The 25,639-nt window shown below is 37.6% G+C and overlaps 1 protein-coding gene across 3 annotated transcripts in view; it reads right to left on the reverse strand.

The window, feature by feature from the left end:
- Positions 1–25,639, reverse strand: part of SLC4A4 (solute carrier family 4 member 4) — a 299,158-nt gene that overhangs the window by 49,209 nt on the left and 224,310 nt on the right. For all 3 annotated transcript variants that reach the window (XM_019799962.2, XM_019799963.2, XM_019799961.2), the window contains exon 16: positions 4,846–5,037. In XM_019799962.2, the coding sequence (XP_019655521.1) occupies positions 4,846–5,037 (192 nt within the window). The remainder of the gene's footprint in view (positions 1–4,845; positions 5,038–25,639) is intronic.

The raw sequence follows: 25,639 nt of genomic DNA on the forward strand, positions 1-25,639 counted from the left end.
GAGCCAAAAATACAGCAAATTGTGGGATTCTAGACTGTGTCTCACATGGATAAAAACTAAATGTGTCACCTAACTATAATGCTCATTATATCTGCACTAAAATTCCTGAAGCCCTAACTTTTTTCTTATCCATAAAGCCAGTTCCTCAAAGACCACCATCAGTTTATTTCGGTCACAGGAAAGCACAAAAGTGTGATTCTGCAGAAGACAGCAAGCACGAATGGAGCAGAAGTATCGAAGTGAGTCACACTCATTTAAAAACCCCAAAATCTAACTTATTCAACAAATATTTCCTTCGTTCCTACTAGGGGCCAGGCTCATGAATTAACTATCGTTGTATCCCTACCACCTAGTATTGTATCAAGCACACATTAGGGTCATAACATTTTTTTTCAATATTGAATGAATATACTAATTAATTACAGAATAGTGTTTTTTAAAAAAAGGATATCAAAGAACATTCTGCTTAAGTGTCATTTAAATAAAGTGTAGAAAGTGTCATAAGTGTTGACATTACCTGGAATTTATTTATTTAACTGAAAATAACAATCAGGAGACATATTAAAAAAGAATCTCGGGGCACCTGGGTGGTTCAGGCCATGATCTCAGGATCATGAGATCAAGCCCCACTGTGGCTAGGCATAGAGCCTGCTTGAGATTCTCTCTTTCCCTTTGCCCCTCCTTTCTCTCTTTCCTCTCTCTCTCTCTCTCTCTCTCTCTATATATATATATATAAATAAAAATAAAATATAATAATCTTACCATTACATCAATTCATGTGAGGGTCAAACTGTTACTTATTCTAATAGGGAGAAAAGAGGAAATTAAGTGGTTCCTTAAGAAAGACATTTTGATGCCAATTACATACATCAGCCAGCCACACTATATTTGACTATATATCAAAGTATCAATAAATTTTGCCTAATTCAGAGGTTCTCCAGCTTTGAGTTTTACTACTAATCAATCACAATCCTGCTCTAAGCTACTGCTTTCATTTTACCAGTGCATATGCAAGGATGGCACCTCTGTTGCATGCATATGCTCACTTGTTGGTATGGCACTCTGGAAGAGCATTTCAGGCTTATGCCCTGAGCCATCTGCCACAGAAGATCACAGATGATGCGTGATGCTCCTACAGGAAGCTCGATGCCAACAGCCTTTGACCAAATACTTGAGGCTGACGAAATAGACCAGTAACTGAATGGGGTAACAGTCTGATGCACCCCTCTAAAAAGACTGGGGAGCGCAAAGCAGACAGGCAGTGGAGTGCTGGTATTCCATTCATATTCTCCTTGGCATTAGGGCTCTCTGGACAGTGCCTGATATACAAATTAAATTCCTGATAGGCTAACAAAGACAAAGTCTTTTACCTTAAGTGCTCATACTGATGGATTGCCACTAGCCTCCTATGAGAGAAAGAGTAGATAACTGACCCTGGTCTTGGCCAAGGTAATGACTGACTGAACTAGGGGAATAGAAGTGTAAGGGAGAGAGATTGGAGCAGGATAATTGAGGGGACTGTGACAAGTTTAATTTGATTAAAAAAAAAACTTGGAGAGGCAAATGAGATAAGTATCATCTTTTGTCACACAAGATCTAGAGCAGACCTGGCATAAAGATGGAGACAATAATTAATTTTTTGAAATTTCTAAGTCCGGATCATTGCTATAAGCTCTAGCTTAAAATGGGAGAATTCAATTAATTGAGGAGATGGAGTCAGCAAACTCTCTTTAAAATTACAGAACACTCGAGATTAAAAATACGTTGTCTGCTAGCTGAGCACTCCTTTTAGGGGTGTGGTAACTAAAGTCCACAGTTAGCTCTCAAAGGGCACACTGTTAGTTAATGGCAGTGCCAGCACTGGCATCTACAGCTTCCGGGTTCTCACATCTGTGCTTTGTCCACAAAATGCAGCATTCATCTCTCCTTCACTGCATCCCACTAGTCATCAAGGGTGGAGTACTGAGTCTGCGTCCAGCCTTGTGCTAATTGATGATAGGAATCCTATAGAAGTAAAACAGTTTTCCAGCAGTTTACAGTCTGAATTGACTAACTGACAAATGTTTAGAAATGAGAGTGCAAAAGAGAAATGGCTGGGCAACTTAAAGAAAAAGAGGATATTTTGTATGACAAGGGCACTGTCATCCAGCATTAGCATTTTTGAGATTTTAGCGGTTTCATGTGAATGGCTCATGTGAGCAAGGAAGTAGTAACAGTTGGCTTGATTCTTGTCACAGCAATCGAGGATTGTCTGATTTATACTGTTTAACCGTACAAGTTGTAATTGTAGAATATAATGTATAAGCACAAGAATCTATAAACCTATCGGTTTCTATCTGCAGAGACCACCCTCCTAAATGATAGCTTAAATCCAAACATATGTTGGCAAATGAGAGAGCAAAAAAGATGTTCTTACTCATGCATGTATGAATTTGTGTACATATTGCTATTATTTAGCTGTAAATATAAAGTGAGTAGGAGAGATGACAGTCTGAAAGCCTACACACCTCAACATTGCTCCTTAGAAATCACATATATTTTCTCTTCTCTGTTTATTTTATGAATGCTATACACAATTCTACACTATGCTGAGAAACCTCTTTGTAGGAATTGTAATCAGAATGCTATCATTATTCTATTTTCACATGCTCGTGACTTTCTCAGCAGCATTTATCAACACTGAGAAATTACCTGCCTGGGCTCTTATAAGGGGAAAATTCCTTTAAGTCCGAAGAGCTGTTATCAATTTGGGAGTTCTTGCTGGAAGAAAAAAGTGATGCCTACATAGGCAGTTGAAATGATATCTATTCATCTTAAGGTTGAAACGAGTTTATTTTGCAAATTACAACTTACAATTGCTTCACAAATTTTCTACTTTTCACCTGCTATGTCTATATAATTTCAGACTTTGGCAAGTAGGAGAGATTAAAGGGATGATAATTCCCAAGATGTGAACCCCCCCAAAAAAAAAGAGAGAGAGAGAGAGAGAAAGAAAGACAGGTCTAATGAATTAATAACTAAGAAGGAAAAACCTCAGTAGAGTAGAAGAAATCGTCCTCAAAGACATTTACCCAAGGCATCTGGCCTACACAAAACACATACCATTGAAGAGGTGGATTAAGTAAGCATGTTTCCCCGTGTGTGAACTGGTGTTACAAGCTCAAATATCTTCAGGGATGGGCAGTTAATCTGAACGTACAGAGCAGCCAAGTCTTAGACAATAGAGAGTTATGAGGACAATAACTACCTGCAAAGTACAGGTTCCATCTAAGGCCTCAAGTATGTGTGTGTATGTGTGTGTGTGTGTGTGTGTGTGTGTGTGTGTTTACAAACTGTGGTCTAAACAAAGAATGGCTGTAGGCTGAATTCTGCCTGTTGACCACCATTTTGTGATGCTTGTTTTAGACACATTAAGTTGAATACTTCTTTCTACATTTCACTTTGTTAAATTTTTTCGTTCCTCGGGCCAGCTAGTTTGAGACATCTCATTATTGCTGTGGTCTCAGTGTTGCGTCCCCCTCAAATTCTTATCTTGAGATCCTAACCCCCCAAAAAGATTGTATTAGGAGGTGGGGACTTCAGGGGGTGTTTAGGTCATAAGGGTGGAGCCTTCACGAATAAAATTAGTGTTTTTATAAAAGAGGCCCTACGGAGAGCCCTAACCCTTCCTCCATGCTTGGACGCAGTGAAAAGGCACTGGCTATGAGCCAGGAGGAGGGCCCTCACCCAACCCTGCTGGTACCTGATCTTGGACTTCCCAGCCTCCAGAACCATGAGAAATAAATTTCTGTGGTTAATAAGCCACCTAGTCTATGGTATTTTGTTATAGCAGCCCAAACACTAAAAACAAGGATCAAACCTTCCTTTTATTTTCATTTTTATAAGAAAAGTCAATTTTTATAAGAAAAAGTCAAAAAAATTTCTAGGTGTGAATATATTATGTTTCATTCTGTAGGAATTGAAAGAAAGGAATTTCAGCAACTGCCCTGCATGTCTTCTAAAGTCTTTCCACTCCTTCCACACAAAACACAAGGGGAGAAATCTCATGAGATTTCAGCTGCAAAGAGCAGCTCATTGATAAAAATCAGGTATAATCAAGATTACCTAAGAAATACTGACATCCTAAACACTGAGAATTGAACTGCAAAGCAAAGGATTATCTTAGTTTCACTCTCAGGTAAAAAAACAAAACACCATTAAGTAAATGTTGGTCTTATCTTGTAGTCTCTCCATGAACCACAATTTTGACTTTATGTTCACCCAAGCATATTAACGGGAGACAGGATGTCTGCACCACCCAGCTCAATTATCTGTTTTTCTGTTCTACGGCATTCGTTATTATGGGAAGGAAATTTTGGCTCAGCTGACACTCCTATCTTATACCAATACTGGTGTAACAACACAGTTTAAGTTTACTCCCACAGCCCATAATTCAACTACTAAATGATCACATGTACAGCTCGTGAACTAGAAATTCTACAGCACAACTCCTTGCTAATATGAAGAGTTTTTGTTTATGTACTTTAAAACTATGGATTTAAAATATCTTTTTCTTATTCATGCATTTTTAGATACTAGAATACATCCCACTTTTTCCCTCAGTACAATAAGAATTATGATAGAATTTATGACAGAATTATGTGAGCAAAATCCTTGGAAGGCTCTTCAAAGCTGGACTTTAATTAGGTTAAAAATACATAATCCGCACAAATGGAAATCAATTTTTAAATGTACAAAATTGTATTGTGAAAGCTGAGTTACAGGTGACTTTTTCATTCTGTAACATCGTATTATTGTTGATACAGTATTAATTCAGTGAAAGTTATTTAAAGCTCAGGTACTTACCGTGGTTGGAAAATAACGGCTAGTTTTGAATTTTTTCAGAGCCATGGAAGAGGTGTAGGTGCCCAAGAAGAGGATGAAAGACATGAGTGTTATATCAGGAACAAAATCACAGTTGTTCCCCACGAGCTTTCCTCCATATTTCAAACACTTCTTCGTTGACAAAAATGCCCAGTCAAAGGTAGCATTATGGTACTAAAGAAGAAAAACACAAAAAATTTTCTAGAGAACACCAACACATCAAAAGCAGCATTTGCTATTTGATGGGCTATGTAGGGATTAGGCTAAAAGTCTCTGCCGAACAGCTGGCGGGTAACCACTGGAGGGTGAAACTTGATGAAGTGTTAATGGAATAACAGGTAAAGAGGCCAGGAGGCTAGCAATTATTGAAAATACAATGGAAATGTTGCAATCTGTTACGGAGTTTGAGCTACAGTCCTACAATCCTCCATTTGTTCAACAGAAACAAACCACAAAGTCCTTCTTTCCTGTCAGCCTTCCTGAGAGTAAACTGAGCACACACTAATATCCAAAATGCAAGACTCTCTGAAACACCTTTGTTGTTCAAAAAGTACTTACTTTTGCAGTGCACGGCTTCTTTGGATTCAAGCTGATGGCCTGTAGTCAATGCTCTCTAAAAGTTTTATTGGGCTAACCATGAATTTACCCAGCACTTTCACAAAAGAGCTATTTCTTTTTTAAACAACTAGAGACTAGTGGTTTAAGGAATTAAACTGTAAAAATGTTGATGGTCCCTGCTTTTTCAATTGCATATCCTGATAAAATATAGCTTTTTTTCTTGTTGACTCCAGGTCAGCTTCATGAATAGCCAGTATTGGATTATGCTGGAATGGGCTACGGAGTTGTGGGGGGGATATCTAATCTATCCCTATGTTACATGACCTCAAGCTCATGGGTCAATTTTCAAATTTTCTTCTATCTCATGAATTGCTATTGTGTTGTCAGTACTTTTTTTTTTTTAAAGATTTTATTTAATTTANAAAGATTTTATTTATTTATGTGACAGAGAGACAGCCAGAGAGAGAGGGAACACAGCAGGGGAGGGGGAGAGGAAGAAGCAGGTTCCCAGCGGAGGAGCCCGATCTGGGCCGCGATCCCGGAATGCCGGGATCATGCCCTGAGCCGAAGGCAGAGGCTTAACTACTGTGCTACCCAGGCGCCCCATGTTGTCAGTACTTCTTGATAGCAGCTAACTCCTGTTCCTATTTTCTGTTTCTAATATGCAGGAGAATCTTTTTGCTAACACAATGGAAAAGGCCAGGGTACTCATCCCCTAGCTGCTCAGAGTTTTAGCTGCCTCCTTCTCCAGAGAACTGTCTTCAGTCACATAAAAGCTACCTCACCTAAAATGTTATGCCCTCTTGTAGCCACTTACAGACAACACTAATGGGGTGCTGACTAAAATTCCCCTAAATATGTTGAAAATCATATGTGATGGTGTTTGGGAAGTGATTTGGCCATGAGAACGGAGCCTACATGAATGAGATTCAAGTCTTTATAAAACAGAACCCAAAGAGCTTCCTTTTCTCATCTTCTCATCTAATATATGAAGACACAATGAGAAGAAGCCTGTCTATGAACCAGGAAGTGGGTCCTCATCAGACACTGAAACTGTGAGCGCCATGATCTTGGATTTTCTCTTGGGTCCAGGGCTAATGAATACATCATATGCTAACAGAAGAGTTATTTGAGAATACCTAGTAAATAAATATGGAAAGATAAATTTCTCCTGTCCTTTGGGGCAAGAGTTCTACTTCACAACAAACACATCATCAATATTCTCTACTATCCAATGAATTCTCTTGATGCAAGTAACCTAGTCATAAAAAAAGATACACATGCAAAAGAAGGATTTCTGACCAGAAAGAGTTCATATTTTTATAGAGCTCAAAAGATAAAGTGCTTACCTAAGTCAATAAAAAAATAAAATCTAGATTTTTTCCTGAAATTTTTCTATATTAGTTTCAACTTATAAACAGCTGAATTACATAATTATTCTTTTATCAAACTCTTCTGAGAGGTGATTAATCATGCCTCATCTTGTTTTTCAGATTTCTACATATGGATGTTTTTAGCAGAACACATTTAAAGTTTAGAGGTCATAAGAGGTAACAGATTTCTTTGTTTTCAGATCAGCAAAAATTTACCATAATATCACTTCAGCACTTCAATATCAGCAGATTCCTTCTTAATAACCCAAAGAAGTAAACTGTGTTAAGACAATCCCAACAGGCAATTTTTATTGATTTACTTACAGAGATTCAGGATGAGGCAAAAAAACAATACACATGTACATAAAAATGATAGATATGTTTTCTCATTTACATCAGCCTAAAATGCCAATATCGCTATTTTGTAAGCCTCAAATGATTTTTGGAATTGTCATACAGACAATTTAGCTTCCAAACCATCTAAGGGCTTTAATATAAATACTTCAGGCAGCATGCATAGACATCTCAGAATATATATATACATGAAGTTTCCCACTCCCAAAAAATTTAACTCCAGCAAATAAATACTCTATTTAAATATCACTGAAGAGGCATCTATATTATTTGTGTTATTTCAGTGTTATTATTCCATGTACTGATACCAATGAAGATTAGCTTCATTGGACTTCAGGCAGCATTCATATCACAAACAAACTAAACATTAAGACGAAACATGGTTCATCTATTAATGGTGTATATATGTAGATATGAAAAAGTAGAGTTTTAGATAATTAGCTAATAATTTAATTGTCACAGATATAATTTACGTAATTTTTACCCCAATATATCTTATTTTGTTATCTATGGAACTTTTGAGTACAAATGGTATTTTTTACTTCAGAGATCCATTTTGTTTTGCCTATGTAAAGGAAACATAAAAAAAGAAACTGTACAGATTCCAGTTACCACTTGCTGTAACCCAATAGTTTTCAAATTTTAATTATCAGTGAAATATCTCTTCATGTAAAATTTACCTAAAACCCCAATATTTAAAGCTGATAAAACTGAGCTATTCTGTGCTATGTAGTTAAGAGGCATTGAGCTTCTCTCTCTCAATACTCCTGATTCACCTCAAGGCTGGTGCTGAGTTACCTCTCTGGAATCCTAGCTTAGTCTGAGGGGAACGCTGCTTTAAAAACAATGCTGTCTTATTAAAAGTTATCTGTATCAGGGGCACCTGGGTGGGTCAGTCAGTTAAACGTCTGCCTTCAGCTCGGCTCATGATCTTGGGTCCTGGGATCGAGCCCTGCATCGAGGCAGCCTGTTTCTCCCTCTCCCTCTGTCCCTCCTCACCCCCCACCCGTGCTTTCTTTCTCTCTCTCTCAAATAAATAAATAAAATCTTTTAAAAAAATAAATAAAAGTTATCTATTTCTATCACGTATAAGTTATCTAAAATTGCCATGAGTAGTTTAATCCAAGACTGAACAAATTATATCCCGCAGGCCAAATTCAGCCTGGCCCCTGTTTTCATAAATAAGGTTTTATTGAAACACAATCATGCTCATTTCTTTACATAACATTCATCACTGTATTTGTGCTATAACTACAGTGTTGCATAATTTCAACAAAGACCATATCTGACCCATAAATCCTAAAATACATACTCTCTGGTCCTTTACAGAAAAAGTTTGTCTGTCCTGGTTTAATTTCTTGTCTAAGACTCCTATATTACTTTCTATTATCCATTTAAATAAAATTTTCATGCTTCATAAATACTAGTACATTACATATTTTTGTTTGATGACCTTTCATACTTACATTATTCTTTCATGGATAGTGTTTTTGATACTGGTTGATTCACTGTAAACAGTTTTGGTTTTGAGTATTTGTATTTTCAAATTGTAGTAAGTCATAGAAAAAGCAAAAAAGATGTAAATTATTCCTTCCCAGGTTCATACCACTCCCAAAGAATTCATCTGAAGTAAATACTGAACATATACCAAAACAGCAGACTGGGAAAATACCATCATGAGCTTCAATCTCAGCTCTACCACTGTTTACTTGGAAAACAGAAAAAAAAAGTAACTTCACTTTCCTGTGCAAGTGCCAATAGGACTTTTCACTTACATGGCTGAAAAAGAGCACCATGAAGGTCACCACGATCACAGTACAGAATAGTACTCTTCACGTGTAAACGCCTCTGATTACCACTCAGTACATCATGGTAGAAAATGTACAACCAAGTAACACTGGCTCCTAAAAGAGGGCAGTTCTGGGTTGGACATATCCAGCATAGATGTTAAGTGACCTGAAGGAAGAAATCCCTGGGTGCCCTGAAATACCACGTTAAGACACTGTGTGTGTGAGTGTGTATCTGGGAAAAGCAACCACAGATTTCATTAGAACCTCAAAGAAAGCAGTGATAAGAAGAAGCTTTAGAAGCACTGCTCTGGTGCTGTTGTGAGATTATTCTGTCCTCATAGTACGACATTCTCTTTGTATGTCAACCACACTCCAGTTTTCATTTACTCTAAGAGCAAATTCATGATCACAAGACTAACAATGATTTGTTAACTCATCAGCAAATGTTCTCCAAACAAAACAAAATCTCTTTTGTAACTACTTCTTGGTAAGCTATATGCCTGTTTGAATCCTCGTGGGCATTTTAAATTTAACATGTCCAAAACTAACTTCTAATCCCTCCTTAAATCCTGTTCCCCTAGGATCTTGCCCATCTCTGTTAACAGCAACTTCATCCTTCTGGATTCAAAAACAGAAAACCTTGAAGTCATTGTTAATTCCTCTCTTTCTCACATGTCACATTATGGCAAAAATGATCTCAAAATACATTCAAAATTAGGGGTGCCTGGCTGGCTCAGTTGGTAGAACATGTGACTCTTGATCTCAGGGTTGTAGGTTCGAGCTCTAGCTGGGTAGAGTTTACTTAAAAATAAAATTAAAAAAAAATCACATCCCAAATTGGACTACATTTCACCCATAATCACTGTTACCACCCTTACTCAAGCCACCATTCTCTCCCCTGGGCTTAATTCAGGAGGCTTTTATCTCACAGCTTCTGTCCTTTATACCTTATAGGTGATTCTTTCTTCTCTATGGCTTTGATCTTTATTTCCGATGCAGAATTATATACATCATAATTTACTACTCATGTCAAAAGTTTAAGAGCAAAACAAAAGGGAAAATAATCTCAGAAGACCCCTCTATCTAGCAGAACTCTCAGAGCACATTATCTCTATTTCTCATGATGCTTAGAACTTTCCATTGCAAGAATACTGTGCCTCTGCTGCACAGAGAGATGTCTAATGCGTCTGGAGACCTGGATCTAGAAGAGATGTCAGATGTGAAGACATCAACTTAGGGGAAGGAAAAGAATGTGAAACATCTAAAGTACCCACAACCAAGTGAAGATACCACAAAAGAGTATGAATATGCCATGAGAATGATGTGTAAAAGGAAAGGTACATGAGAACATTGAAAATCAAGTTAGGAGGAAAGGGTCATATGTGGAGGAAAGCTGAGAGGGTTTAGTGTTGCAAAGATGTTGAGGGATGAAGACAGCTAAATCCATTGTTTGTTTTTTTGTTTTCTCTTACATTTAACACGTTCACAACTAACTCCTAATACTGAATACTCCTAATATTAAACACTGGAGGGAGACTCAAAGTAGAGAACTGAGTTGAGGATGAAAGGATGAAAGTTGAGGATGAAAAAATGGAAAAGGCTATCCCAGACTATGTTTTTCAAGAAATACAGTAGCAAAAGGATAGGCTAGAGCATGTAAGCACTACAAGATCAAGTAAGTTCTTTAGGGCTGATTAAGACTTCTGCAGTGTTTGTGGTGGATGAGAAAGAAGCCGGCTATGGCAATGGAAGGAAGGACAGCATCCTAGAAAAAAACGAGAATGGGGAAAGGAAGGTAAAAGATTAAGTGAGAGAAAGACTGACTATGGCTTTGGCAACTCTTTACACCAGGGATAGGTAAAGGCTAGAAATGACAGAAGTATTGAGCCTGCAGACCAAAGGGACTGTGAGTCACTAAAAAATAAGAAAGACGAACTGACCAAGACAGAAGCAAGGTTTAACTTACGATACATCGGGCTACCAAAGAAATTTTAGTTAACTAGAATCATTCATCAAGATTCAACTGTTTGATTGATATTCAAGGAAGATATCTACTGATTTATCTACACTTTTTATCTGGAGAACAAAATTGAAGTAAAATAAACTTTAAACTTAAAGTTGTCAGATAAAGGAAGGAGTAAAGATGGCGGAGTAGTCAGGGACCCTAGGCTTGCCTGGTCCCTCAAACACAGCCAGATCAACATCAAATCATTTTAAACAACTAAGAAATTAATCTGAGGATTAAGAAAAGAATCTGCACAATTGGAAGGAGAGAACGTGGCAGATGCAAGGTTTGGAGCTGTGAATTGGGGGAGAGAAAAGCTGTGGTGCCACGAAGTGTAAGGAGTGCTTTTCATGGAGCAAAGTCAGAGAGAGAGGGAGAGAGCGGGAGAGAGAGCAGCGCATAGGATTTGCACAACATGCTATGGTGAGGGGATCTCCTGGGTTGCCCTGGGAGAGATCATGCCCCTTCCTTTTTTTTTTTTTAAATTTTATTTATTGATTTGAGAGAGAGCAGGAGTGAGAGCGAGAGAAAGAGCATAAGCAGGGTGAAAGGGCAGAGGGAGAAGCTGAGTCCCTGCTAAGCAGGGAGCCTGATGCGGGACTCGATCCCAGGACTTTAGGATCATGAAGTGAGCTGAAAGCAGCCTCTTAATAACCAACTGAGCCACCCAGGAGCCCTGATGATGCCCCTTCCTGGAGTACATTTGGAAGAGGGTATATTGCCTCTCCAAGGACAAAGGGACTGCTGGGAGCCTTTGAGCATCCATTCAACAGCAGGGGACAGAGGCACGCAAAGAGGGCAGATAACCTGGTCCCAGCTCTTCACTGATCATCACAACAGACTCCAGCCACTGTGTGTGCCCACCATAGGACTGCTTTTCTGGGAAAGAATGGTGTCGGGTGCAGCATTGTGAGGCTGTCCTCCAGGGCAGGCGAGTGGGTCCATGCCTTGTTGTGCCCTTTAAGATTTGGAGTTTTGAATCCCAGCCACTGGCCAGAGATAAAACACAGGAGAACTGTGGTGCCAGCCATGCCAACAGCCCGGGCATGGACAGGTTGAGGGCAGGGATCTGAACAAAGTCTGGAACACAGGAGTGGAGACTGTTCCCCTTTCTGTAAGGGCCTCCTGATCAGCAGCAGCCACAGGTTCCCCTCCCCAGGGAAGAGAGGGTGGGGTGATGCCACTTCCACCCCCCCCCATCCCCTACCAGCACAGTCAGACGTCAGAGAGAAACACAGCAGCTCCAGCAGAGGCTGGAGTTGCTTATACCAAACTCTGCCCTCCTGCGCCCGGCAGGGGCATCTTTACCAGGGCAGATCTGACTGTGAGCCTGCACATTAGGCCTCTTTCCACGCCCCCCCACATGTACCAAATCTACTGATCACAGAGTGCTCCAAAATGTCAGCTTCAGTTCTGGTGAAAATAGGACCAGGATTTCTTCTTCTTTTTGTTCTTTTTTCTTTGATATCAGGATTATAGTTTTTTGTTCGTCTGTTTGCTTTATTTGTTCCTTTTCCTTTTCTCTTTTCTTAGATCAGGGCTTTTTTTTTTTTTTTAAATCAGGCTTATCTTAACAAGCAAATCAAAACACAGCTAGTTAAAGGTCCAAACACTCCTCAATGCAAGCAAGGAGGAACCCTATAGGGGACTGACCTGTGGGAAAGAGCAGCCAAAACACAACAGTAGAGTGTATACAGCATACACCAGACATGCTTCCTGAAGAGCCAGGCCCTGGACAGTATATGACCCCTTCTTAATATAGTATTGCTCCCAGCAGGAAACATAACAAGCTTTCATAATATGCAAAAGACAGAAGCGTAGACATGATAACAACATGGAGGAATTCTCCCCAAAAGACAAATCAAGAGGAAATCACAGCCAGGGATTTATTCAAAACAGATATAAGAAATATATCCAAACAAGAATTTAGATCAACAGTCATAGGAATACTAGTTGGGCTTGAAAGAAGCATGGAAAACACCAGAAAAACCTGGGTTGCAGAGATAAAAGAACTAAAAACTAGTTAGGCCAAAAGAAAAAAATGCTATAACCAAAAAAGCAAAACCGACTGGATATAATCACAATGAGGATGAAAAGTAGAGGATCAAATAGGTGATATAGAAGATAAAATTATGGAAAATAATGAAGCTGAAAAGAAGAGGGAAAGAGAACTATTAGATCACATATATAGACTTGGGGAATTCAGCGATTCCACAAAGCGCAATAATATCTGTATTGTAGGAGTCCTAGAAGAAGAAGAGTGGGAATAAGGGGCAGAAGGTTTATTTGAACAAATTATGGCTGAGAATTTCCCTAATCTGGGGAAGGAAACAGACATTCAAGTCCCAGAGGCACAGAGCATTCCCCTCAAAATCAACAAAAACAGGTCAACACCACAATGTATCATAGTGAAACCTGCAAAATACAAAGATAAAGACAGAATTCTGAAAGCACCTAGGGGAAAAAAGGTCTTCAACCTAACAAGGGTAGACACATAAGACTGGCAGAAGACCCGTCCACAGGCCAGAAAGGAGTGGCATGATATATTCAACATGATAAATGGGGAAAATATGTAGCCAAGAATACTTTGTCCAGCAAGGCTGTCATTCAGAATAGAAGGAAAGATAAAGAGTTGTCAAGACAAAAAAAAACTAAAGGAGTTTGGAAGCACCAAACCATCTCTGCAAGAAATATTAAAGGGGACCCATTGAGTGGCAAAGAGGGACCAATAGAAACAAAGACTAGAAAGGAACAGAGAAAATGTAGAGAAACAGTGACTTTACAGGTAATACAATGGCACTAAATTCATATCTATCAACAATTACTCTGAATGTAAATGGACTCAATGCTCCAATCAAAAGATAAATGGTATCCGAGTGGATAAAAAACAGAAACAAAACAAAAAAACAAGACCCACAGATATGCTGCCAACAAGAGACTCATTTTAGACTCCCCGAAGACACCTCCAGATTGAAAGCAAAGCAGTGGAGAACCATCTATCATGCTAACAGACATCAAAAGAAAGCTGGAGTAGACATACTTATATCAGACAAACTAGATTTTAAAACTAAAGACTGTAATAAGAGGTGAAGAAGGGCACTATATCATAATAAAGGGATCTATCCAACAAGAAGATCTAAAACTTGTAAATAATTATGCCTCCAACTTGGGAGCAGCCACATATGTAAATCGATTAATAACAAACTTAAACATATTGATAATAATACAATAATAACGGGGGACATTAACACCCCATTCACAGCAATGGACCATTTAAGCAGAAGATCAACAAGGAAACAAGGGCTTTGAATGACACACTGGACCAGATAGACTTAACAGACATATTCAAGTATTTCATCCTAAAGTGGAAGAATACACATTCTTTTCAAGTGCACATGGGATAATGTCCAGAATAGATCACATACTGAGGCACAAATCAGGCCTCAACAAGTACAAAAAGACTGAGCTCATACCACGTGTATTATCAGACCACAACACTTTGAAACTTAAAGTCAAGCACAAGAAAAAAATTTGGAAAAACCAAAAATACATGGAGGTTAAAGAACATCCCACTAAAGAATGAATGGGTTAACCAGGAAATTAAAGAAAAAATAAAAATAAATACATGGAAGCAAACAAAAATGAAAACATAACAGTTCAAAACCTTTGGGATGCAACAAAGGCAGTCATAAGAGGGAAGTATACAGAAATGCAGGAGTTCTTCAAGAAGCAAAAGAAGTCTGGGGCGCCTGGGTGGCACAGTTGTTAAGTGTCTGCCTTCAGCTCAGGGCATGATCCTGGCATTCTGGGATCGAGCCCCACATCAGGCTCTTCCGCTATGAGCCTGCTTCTTCCTCTCCCACTCCCCTGCTTGTGTTCCCTCTCTCGCTGGCTGTCTCTGTCAAGTAAATTAAAAAAAAAAAAAGAAGAAGCAAAAAAATTCTGAAGTATACAACCTAACCTTACACCTAAAGGATCTGGAAAAGAATAGCAAATAAAGCCTAAAACCAGCAGAAAAAAGGAAATAAGATTAGAGCGGAAATAAATAGTAAAGAAATTTTTTTTAAAAAAGTGGAATAGATAAAACTAGGAGCTGGTTCTTTGAAAGAATTAACAAAATTGATAAACCCCCAGCCAGACTTATCAAAAAGAAAAGAGAAAGGACCCAAATAAATAAAATCATGAATAAAAGAGATCACAACCAACCCTGTAGAAATACAATTATAAGAGAATATTATGAAAAATTATGTGCCAACAAATTACGCAATCTGGAAGAAATGGAAAATTCCTAGAAACATATAAACTACCAAAACTGAAACAGGAAGAAATAGAAAGTTTGAACAGACCCAGAACTAGCAAAGAAATTGAATCAGTAATCAAAAATCTCCCAACAGCCAAGAGTCCAGAGCTCAATGACTTCCCAGGGGAATTCTACTAAACATTTAAAGAAGAATTAATACCTGTTCTTCTGACGCTGTTCCAAAAAATAGAAACGGAAGGAAAATTTCCAAACTCTATGAGGCCAGCATTACCTTGATTCCAAAACCAGACAAAGACCCCACTAAATAGAATTACAGACTAATATCCCTGATGAACATAGATGCAAAAATCATCAACAAGATACTAGCAAATCGAACCCAATGGTAGATTAAAAGGATTATTCACCATGATCAAGTGGGATTTATTACTGGGCTGCAGGGGTGGTTCAATATCCACAAATCAAACAATGTGATACACCACATTAATAAAAGAAAGGATAAGAACTGTATGATCCTCTCAAAAGATGCAGAAAAAAGCATTTGACAAAATACAGCATCCTTTCTTGATAAAAAGCCTCAAGAAAGTAGGGATAGAAGGAACACACCTCAACATCATAAAGGCTATATTCAAAAGACCCACAGCTAATATCATCCTCAATGGGAAAAATTGAGAGCTTTTCCCCCAAGGTCAGGAACATGACAGGGATGTCCACTCTCACCACTGTTGTTCAACATAGTACTAGAAGTCCTAGCCTCAGTAATGGGACAACAAAAAGAAATAAAAGGCATCCAAATTGGCAAGGAAGAAGTCAAACTTTCACTCTTTGCAGATGACCTGATATTTTACATAGAAAACCTGAAAGAGTTCAAGAAAAAATTGCTAGAAATAATACACGAATTCAGCAAAGTCACAGGATATAAAATCAAGGTACGGAAATCTGTTGCATTTCTATACAGCAATAAGAAAGTAGCAGAAAGAGAAATCAAAGAATCAAACCCATTTACAATTGTACCATAAGATACCTAGGAATAAACCTAACCAAAGAGGTAAAAGATCTACACAATGAAAACTACAGAACACTTATGAACAAAATTGAAGACAGAAAGAAATGGAAAAACTTTCCATGCAAATATTGTTAAAATGTCTATATTACCCTAAACAATCTACACATTCAATACAATCCCTATAAAAGATAAAACCAGAATTTTTCACAGAGCTGGAACAAACAATTCTAAGATTTGTATGGAACCAGAAAAGACCCTGAATAGCCAAAGTAATATTAAAAATGAAAAGCAAAACAGTAGCATCACAATCTCAGACTTTAAGCTGTATTACAAAGCTGTAATCATCAAGACAGTATAGTACTGGCACAAAAGCAGACACATACATCAATGGAACAGAATAGAGAACCCAGAAATGGATCCACAGATGTATGTTTAATCTTTGACAAAGCAGGAAAGAATATCCAATGGAAAAAAAGACAGTCTCTTCAACCAATGGTGCTGAGAAAACTGGACAGTGACATGCAGAAGAATGATACTGGACCAATTTCTTACACCATACACAAAAATAAATTCAAAATGGATGAAAGACCTAAATTTAAGACAGGAAAGCATCAAAATCACACAGGAGAAAACAGGTAGTATCCTCTTTGACCTGGCAACTTCTTACTAGACACATCTCTGGAGGCAAGGGAAACAAAAGCTAAAATGAGCTATTGGGACCTCATCAAGATAAAAAGCTTCTGTACAATGAAGGAAACAATCAACAAAACTAAAAGGCAATGGATGGAATGGGAGAAGATATTAGCAAATGACATATCTGATAAAGGATTAGTATCTAAGGGGTGCCTGGGTGGCACAGCGGTTAAGCGTCTGCCTTCGGCTCAGGGCGTGATCCCGGCGTTATGGGATCGAGCCCCATATCAGGCTCTTCGGCTGTGAGCCTGCTTCTTCCTCTCCCACACCCCTGCTTGTGTTCCCTCTCTCACTGGCTGTCTCTCTGTCGAATAAATAAATAAAATCTTTAAAAAAAAAAAAAGGATTAGTATCTAAAATATATAAAGAACATATACAACTCAACACCAACAAACCAAAACCAAAACAAAAACAAAAACCCACCCAATTTAAAAATGGGCAGAAGACAGACATTTCTCCAAAGACATACAGATGGCTAACAGATACATGAAAAGATGCTCAACATCACTCAGCATCAGTGAAATACAAATCAAAACCACAATGAGATACCACCTCACACCTGCTAAAATGGCTAAAATTAATGACTCGGGAAACAACAAATGTTGGTGAGGATACAGAGGAAGGGGACTTTTGCTCTGTTGGTGGGAATGGAAACTGCTGCAGCCACTCTGGAAAACAGTATGGAGGTTCCTCAAAAAGTTAAAAATAGAACTACCCTATGACCCAGCAATTGTGCTACTAGGTATTTATCCAAAGGATACAAAAATGCTGAATCAAAGGGCCACATGCACCCCAATGTTTATAGCAGCATTATCAACAATAGCCAAATTATGTAAAGAGCCCAAATGTCCATCAGCTGATGAACAGATAAAGAAGAGGTGGTAATATACACACACACACACACACACACACACACACACACACACACACTGGAATATTATTCAGCCATCAAAAGATATGAAATCTTGCCATTTGCAACAATGTGGACAGAACTAGAGTATATTATGACAAGAAAAATAAGTCTGTCAGAGAAAGACAAATACACGATTTCGCTCATATGTAGAATTTAAGAAACAAAACAGATGAACACAGGAGAAGGGAAGGAAAAATAAAATAAGATAAAAATAGAGGGAGACAGGCCATAAGAGACTCTTAAATATAGAGAACAAACTGAGGGTTGCTGGACGGGAGGTGGGTGGGAGATAGGCTAAACAAGCGATAGGCGTTAAGGAGGGCACTTGCTGAAATGAGCACTGGGGGTTATATGTAAGTGATGAATCACTAAATTCTGTTCCTGAAACCAATACTACACTATATGTTAACTAACTTGAATTTAAATTTAAAAAAATAAATAAATAAAATGAAATTGTCAAATAACATATAGGATGCCCAGTTATATCTAAATTTCAGATAAACAGTGAATAATATTTTTAGTGTAAGTATGACCTAGAGAATTATACAGGACATATTTATACTAAAAAAATTGTTCATTATTTACCTGAAATTCAAATGTAACTGGGATCCTAGATTTTTGTTTTGTTTTCTTTGCTAGCTCTGGTGAATGCTATTTCAATTAGATATAGACTATTCTGAGTAACAGCAGCATGTGGAAAATAGAAAAATGTGGCCAAAAGAAAACAGAAAATTTACTGGGTCCTGATTACATAAAGGAACTAAGATAGTGTTAAGGGAGCAATAAACAAGAATAAAACAAAAACAATTTTTAAAAGTTTCCTTGGAGAAATAAAAAATGTCCTCTTAAATATTAACTAGTAATGCAAAGCAATAAAAGAAAGTGTCTAAATGAACAGTATAGAGATTAGTAGATAAGAAAAAGGACTAATCAGTTTCATTCAGCACAGAGAAAGTAAAATTTAAGATAAGCCTTGAAAGAAAGACAGGTCCTTGTAGAACTCTCATACTCCAAAGGGTAGAAAGAAGAGTGGCAGGAGAACAAAACTAAAAAAGAATGACAGAGAGAGTAATAAAAGTGAGTGGAAAAGGGAATAACAGTGAGAAGCTTTGGATGTGTATTTCTTTCTGCCCTGGCAGAAACCAAGAGGTAAAGCTTTAGAAAGGGAGATGAGAAAAGATGCTGATTCAGGGACATACAGTGCTTCATTCACTTATCTATAAGTCCTTTATTCAAAATTTATTGGATGTTCACCATGTGGAGAAACTAACAGTGAGTGGACCAGGTGAACCAAAACAGACTGATGGTGCAAATGGGTGATTAAAAAAAAAAAAAAAAAAGGTGTTAGAGAAATGGGACCAAGTTGCTGAGGATCTTAACTGTGGTCAATCTCATGAAAAAGAGACATCAATGTATTTTTCTGGATCTCATTTTCCAGAGAATTATTCTGTTAACAGTAAATGGATTTGTTTGTAAATCTTAAAAGTATAAGGTATGCTGGAAGATGAATTTTAAAATTTAAAATTCTATAGCATCCTCCCCAAAGACAAAAGTGGGTGATATGTATGTGAGAGAGGATAAGCAAAATGTTCATTGAAGCTAGGTGATGTGTAGATGGGGGTTCCTTGTACTATTCTCTGTACTACCTCTCTGTATTTTACTGCATGTTTTAAATTTTCTAAAATATTTTTAAAAAGTAGGAACATGTGATATTCAAGGGGATTTAAGGACAGAATGGCACTTGACTTTCTTAGTGAGAGAAAATCACAAAGATGTTATGTACAAGAAGATTAATGTCACATTCTATTTCCACAAAAATGAATGTTAACTCCTAAAATCACCCTGAAGGTACACCAAATCAAAGCACTTTTAAGCACTTTTGCTCCCATGTCTGACTGCCAAGCAGAATTTATGAGACTATAATAGTTCTTAGTTCCATGATTAACAGCATCTCTATGTAGACATGATATGCTTCACTGGGTAACATAATAAGCAAAAAAATAAAATAATAAAATAAATAAAAATGAAAGATTCTATATTGCTCTCCTTACATATCAACTGGTAAAGTGTGTGTCTTTTAAAAAACACACAAACAAAGGTAATGCTACAAATAAAAGTCTCAAGGTTAAGTGGGTAATGCACTCATTTAGGGTTTCTTTCCTGCAGTGAGTAGGCCAGATTTGCAGTAATCTGCAATCCTACTTTATGAACTAAAGGATACATTTGAGCTGTAGTTGTCTATAGTTGTATGTGTTGTTGTGAAATATCAAAACTAATTGGTTGTTCTACTTGTGATTAAAACATAGAAAGTAGAATGAAACTGGACCACTTTCTTATGCCATACACAAAAATAAATTCAAAATGCATTAAAAAGCCAAATGTAGGGGCACCTGGGTGGCACAGTTGTTAAGCGTCTGCCTTCGGCTCAGGGCTTGATCCCAGCATTATGGGATCGAGCCCCACATCAGGCTCCTCCGCTATGAGCCTGCTTCTTCCTCTCCCACTTCCCCTGCTTGTGTTCCCTCTCTCACTGGCTGTCTCCCTCTGTCAAATAAATAAATAAAATCTTAAAAAAAAATAATAAAATAAAGAGCCAAGTGTAAGACAGAAAACCTTCAAAATCCTAGAAGAGAACACAGGTAGTAACCTCTTTGACATCAGCCATAGCAACTTCTTTCTAGAAAAGTCTCCTGAAGCAGGGGAAAGAAAAGCAAAAATAAACTTTTGGGACCTCATCAAGATATAAAGTTTCTACACAGTGAAGGAAACAACAAATTAAAAGGTAACTGACAGAATGGGAGAAGATACTTGCAAATGACAAATCTGATAAAGGGTTAGTATTCAAAATCTATAAAGAACTTATCAAATTCAACACCCAAAACACAATCCAGTTAAAAATGGGCAGCAGACATGAATATACATTTTTCCAAAGAAGACATACAGATGACTAACAGACACATGAAAAGATGCTCAACAGCACTCATCATCAGGGAAATATGAATCAAAACCACAATGAGATACCACCTCAGACCTGTCAGAATGGCTAAAATTAACAACACAGGAAACAACAGGTGTTGGTGAGGATGCAGAGAAAGGGGAACCCTCTTACACTGTTGGCGGGAATGCAAACTGCTGCAGCCACTCTGGAAAACAGTATGGAGGTTCCTCAAACAGTTAAAAATAAAACCACTCTACAATTCAGCAATTACACCACTAGGTATTTACCCAAAGAATACAAAAATACTAATTCAAAGGGATACATGCACCCCTATGTTTATAGCAGCATTATCAACAATAGCCAAATTATGGAAACAGTCCAAGTATCCATTGACTGATGAAGGACAAGGAAGATGTGCTATAGTTATACAATGGAATATTACTTGGCCATCAAAAAGAATGAAATCTTGCCATATATGACAACATGGATGGAGTTAGAATGTATTATGCTAAGCGAAATAAGTCAGTCAGAGAAAGGAAAATACCATATGATTTCACTGAATCACTATATTGTACATCTGAAACCAATATTACACTGTATGTTAACTAACTGGAATTTAAATAAAAACTTAAAAAACAAAAAACAAAACAAACAAAACAAACAAAACAAAAAGGTCACTTCTAACCTCTCCAATCAAGTTGGATAAGGTATAAAATCATAGTTTTTAAAAATCCACCAGAGATGAAGATATAAAGAAACTTAAATAAATTCTAAAAAATTACAAGACCTTCATGAAGAGAACTCCATGGCTGCCTTGTGTGTGCCAGAGCAGCACATGGAAGATAAACCCACTGCAGATGGAGGTATGAAGAAATAAGCCAAATCTTCAATGAGTTTTTAAAGGCTGCATGTAGACTGGGGTGACAGATCAGAATTCCAAGGAGCCCTAGGCATTACACTGAGCCTGCATCCATCCACCAAACTTTCTCACAGTGCACAGGTTGTATACAAAAGGCAGGAGGTTTGATAGGACAGCTGAGAGAAATCCCCCCTTAGACACAAAGCCCCTACCAAATGTAAGAAAGTCACTTTCCTAAAATGGGAAGCAGGGCAGGAGAGTGGAGGAAAATCCCTCTGAGTCATTCAGGCACTCCTTTAAGAGCTAAGGCATCTGTTCCCTGGAGGCTGGGGCAGAGCAGTTGGGCAAAGAAAGATCTCCCATGGCTCAGAAGCTGAGGCATAAAACAAGACAAAGAGCATTCCCCATCGGACTTCCTGGGATAATGACAATGTTCTATATGTACCTTCTTTTGGGTGATGATTACATGAGTCTATAAAATGTCAAAACTCATTGCAATGAGCATGTAAAAACAGTGTGTTTTAAAGTGTACCACAAATTTAATAATAATTTTTTCAAAAAAGGATCTAATGTGAAAAACAAAAAGCAACTAATCCATTTAATCACCTCCTTGGAAAAGCCTTAATGTTAGATTGTGAAATCTGGTCTCTCCCTCTGAGAGCTGCTAAGTGAAAGCCAGCAGATCCTAAGACTCACTGTGTCCACACAGTGTGGAGAAGCTGTGGCTGGTCTTAAAGTTTTAGAGGGACCTTTCAAAGAATTTTATTTGCAGGTTGAAAGGATATGCCTACCAATAAGGCTACAGGAAAACTGACAAAGGTGAGAAGCATTAAAAACTCAATGAATCCAACAATGAACGGAACTAATGGAAAACCTGCCTTTTTATCTTGAGAGACAGTTATTCTAAAGTTCCTGTCAGTCTAAATGCTCTAATGTCCATTTTTTCTGAAAACACACTACTACTATGAAGAAGAAAAGTTGTCTTCATGCTAATGAAGCTGAAGAGAAAAAGCCTTCCCTCCTCTGACAAGGTGTCCTCAGAGCCTTGTGAGAGGGAGCCTTGCTGGTGCCCCAGGGCTGCATGTCACTTTTCCAGCACCTTCTTTCATAATCTAATTATGGCTAAAAGAAGGAAATTAAATCCTTGATGACGGTATGTCCCAGGAAAGACGGAGGGCAGCAGAGTTGGCATGGCCTAAGAGAGAGGGCCCAATCTCCTGTCAGAGCAGTGGCATCCAATTTATTTTCTCCACCGACCTGAGTTATGGTGGCAACATGGCCTAATGGAATGATAAAAATGCCTAAATAGAATAACAGTAGCTAACTTGACTGAGAAATAAGTATGTGCCAGCCACTATACTAAGTCCCATCTATTTACTCCTTTGACTTTTTATAGAGTCCGTGAGATAAAGTACTGTTATCATCACCATTTTACAAATGGGAAACTGAGCAGCTACCACACCCTGGGAAGTAATGGATGCCTGAAGTTGAAACTGGGCATGAGAACTCAATATCTGGATGTCCTTCTACATGAAACACTATTCTGCTTCCCCAAATAATGGAAAGAGGCAGATTTTGGACTTAGAAAGCCCTGAGTTCAAATCCTGATTTTATACATACTGACGATATGGCCTTTGGAAGGACGGTTAACCTTTCTAAGCTTCAGTTTCATTCGTAAGATACAGGTAACCTAACAAAATAGATGGACATAGGGGAAGAGAAGGAAAAATAAAATAAGATAAAAACAGAGAAGAAGGCAAACCATAAAAGACTCTTAACTATAGGAAACAAACTGAGGGCTGCTGGAGGGAAGGTGGGTAGTGGGATGGGGTAACTGGGTGATGGGCGTTAAGGAGGGCACTGGATATAATGAGCACTGGGTGTTACATGCAACTGATGAATCACTAAATTCTACCCCTGAAACTAATAATATACTATATGTTAACTAAATTGAATTTAAATAAAATTTTTTTTAAAAATACAGGTAACATAATAACTCAAAAGCTATTCTGAGTATTATAGACAATTAATGTGAAGAGCCTGGCCCTTAGTAGGTGCTCAACAAATGGTAGTTATTACTGGTGATAATAAATCATATTATCTCTTTAACACTCATTTCTGGATCTTGTATATATACCAATTGTGTGTGTGGGTGTGATTGTGTATTTATGTGTGTGTATCTAAACAACAATGCCTTTATACCTAAAGGCATTGATATGGATAAAAAAGGAGAAATGAAAGCTAGAATAAAAGTTGTCCTTCATAATTATGCACAAACATACACATACACACATTTTTTCCTAATTTCTTCTCTAGAGGTGCTGAACATAGCAACTTAACATTTTAATTAAAGTGTGTAACTGATATACACATGAGGGGACTATACCCTGGAGTATAGAACATACATCAGAACTGAAAGTGTAAACATTTCCACCTGCAAACACTGAAGCATCATGGTGTATTAGAAATATCACAGGTCTTAGAACCACTCAGACTTCTGTTCAAATCTTTGTTTTAATAATTTATGGCTATGTGACCTAGGGAAAGAAAGGTTATTTACCTTCTAAAGCTATAGTTTCTCTCATCTGTAAAATGAACATAATTATACATGGTAGTTTGTGTTAATGATCATAATACGTGTAAAACACCTGGTCTCTAGTAGATGCCTTATAAACGGTAGCTAAATTGTAATCATTATTGTGCTTTTATGTCTTATATCATAGTCATACTAGAAGTCAATCACAATTTCCATTTGTTTTCCATAAATCTTATAGTGACATCTTATAATTATATATCAATTACTAGAGTCACTCCAGAATTTGCCCGAAGACAGGGCTTAAAAATTCATTAATTTTAAAGCTATCCTTGATTAGTTACAAAAGGAATTAAGTAAGAAATAATCTCTTTTTAAGTCAGTGGAAGTGGTTTATTAATTTTTAATTACAGATTAACTTATGGCTTTAATTAATTATATGTATTTTAAATTTTTAATTAGACCTTAATTAAAATTATTTCAAGTCTAGAAGGATCTATTTTTCTCTGTATTTTAAACAAGTTCTTTTAGGCAATAGGCTGGCTGGCTGAAAGACTGAAAATTGATCTCTTTTCTGTATGTGGCTTTTAAAACATATTTCTCTCTCTCTCTCTCTCTCTCTCTCACATTTTCTCTCTCTCTCTCTCACACACACACACACACACATATACACACACACACAATCAAACCCAAAAAAAGAGGCAAAGTTTGAAGAAAATCAGAGAGAACTTTAACAGTAAGGAAAGAAGTCAAGAGAGCCGTGGAATATGAAAACAAGAGAGAAAAAGGGTCAAGTGAGAGTTGTCCAGGAAAGATACAAAACATCATCTTTGAAAGGGTGTTGTGGGCACTCATTACATAATATCTGCAGAAGTGTTCTGGTCTCCTGAGAGATGGGCGCTCTATCAATACAAGGTACTATGGTTTCTGTCTTTATAACTGAGAGATTGATATTCTTTGGTAAGACTCCATATCCAGTGTGGAAGCAACACAATTAGAAGCCTGAAATAGCACTTTTCCCTTTTTCTCCAACACAAAAGTCTCCTTCCAGTGTGTGACCTTCTATGCAAAACAGCTCATTTTTAAAGCTTAGTTCTAGTCTCTTAAAGATCCTTGGTTACAAGCCATGGGAAAGGATATCATGTGACAGAGGCACAGTCCTTTCTAAGTGAGAGGGGAAATGTCCTGCTACAATCACCCTTAGTGAGGAGAACACAACACCATTAGGTAGTCAGAAGAATTCTTAATCGTACTAGAAACAGAGAGGATACCATGCTTTCATTTTTCGACTGTCTTCACTTTCCCTTGTGAAATATCTCAAGGTGACAATGAACGGATATAGTAGTTAAATTCCTAAGAAGGTTTAAAAAGCATGCTGTAGAGGTAAATATTCACTTGAGTTAAAAAAGAAAAAAAAAGGCTGTCTAGAAAGTGTTTCTTTCTGTCCCTCCACAATCATTGATTATTAAAGTTGTGTTCACACTCAGATTGCTGAA

Source organism: Ailuropoda melanoleuca, chromosome 11 (genome assembly GCF_002007445.2).
Source record: "Ailuropoda melanoleuca isolate Jingjing chromosome 11, ASM200744v2, whole genome shotgun sequence".
NCBI classification, from domain to species: domain Eukaryota; kingdom Metazoa; phylum Chordata; class Mammalia; order Carnivora; family Ursidae; genus Ailuropoda; species Ailuropoda melanoleuca.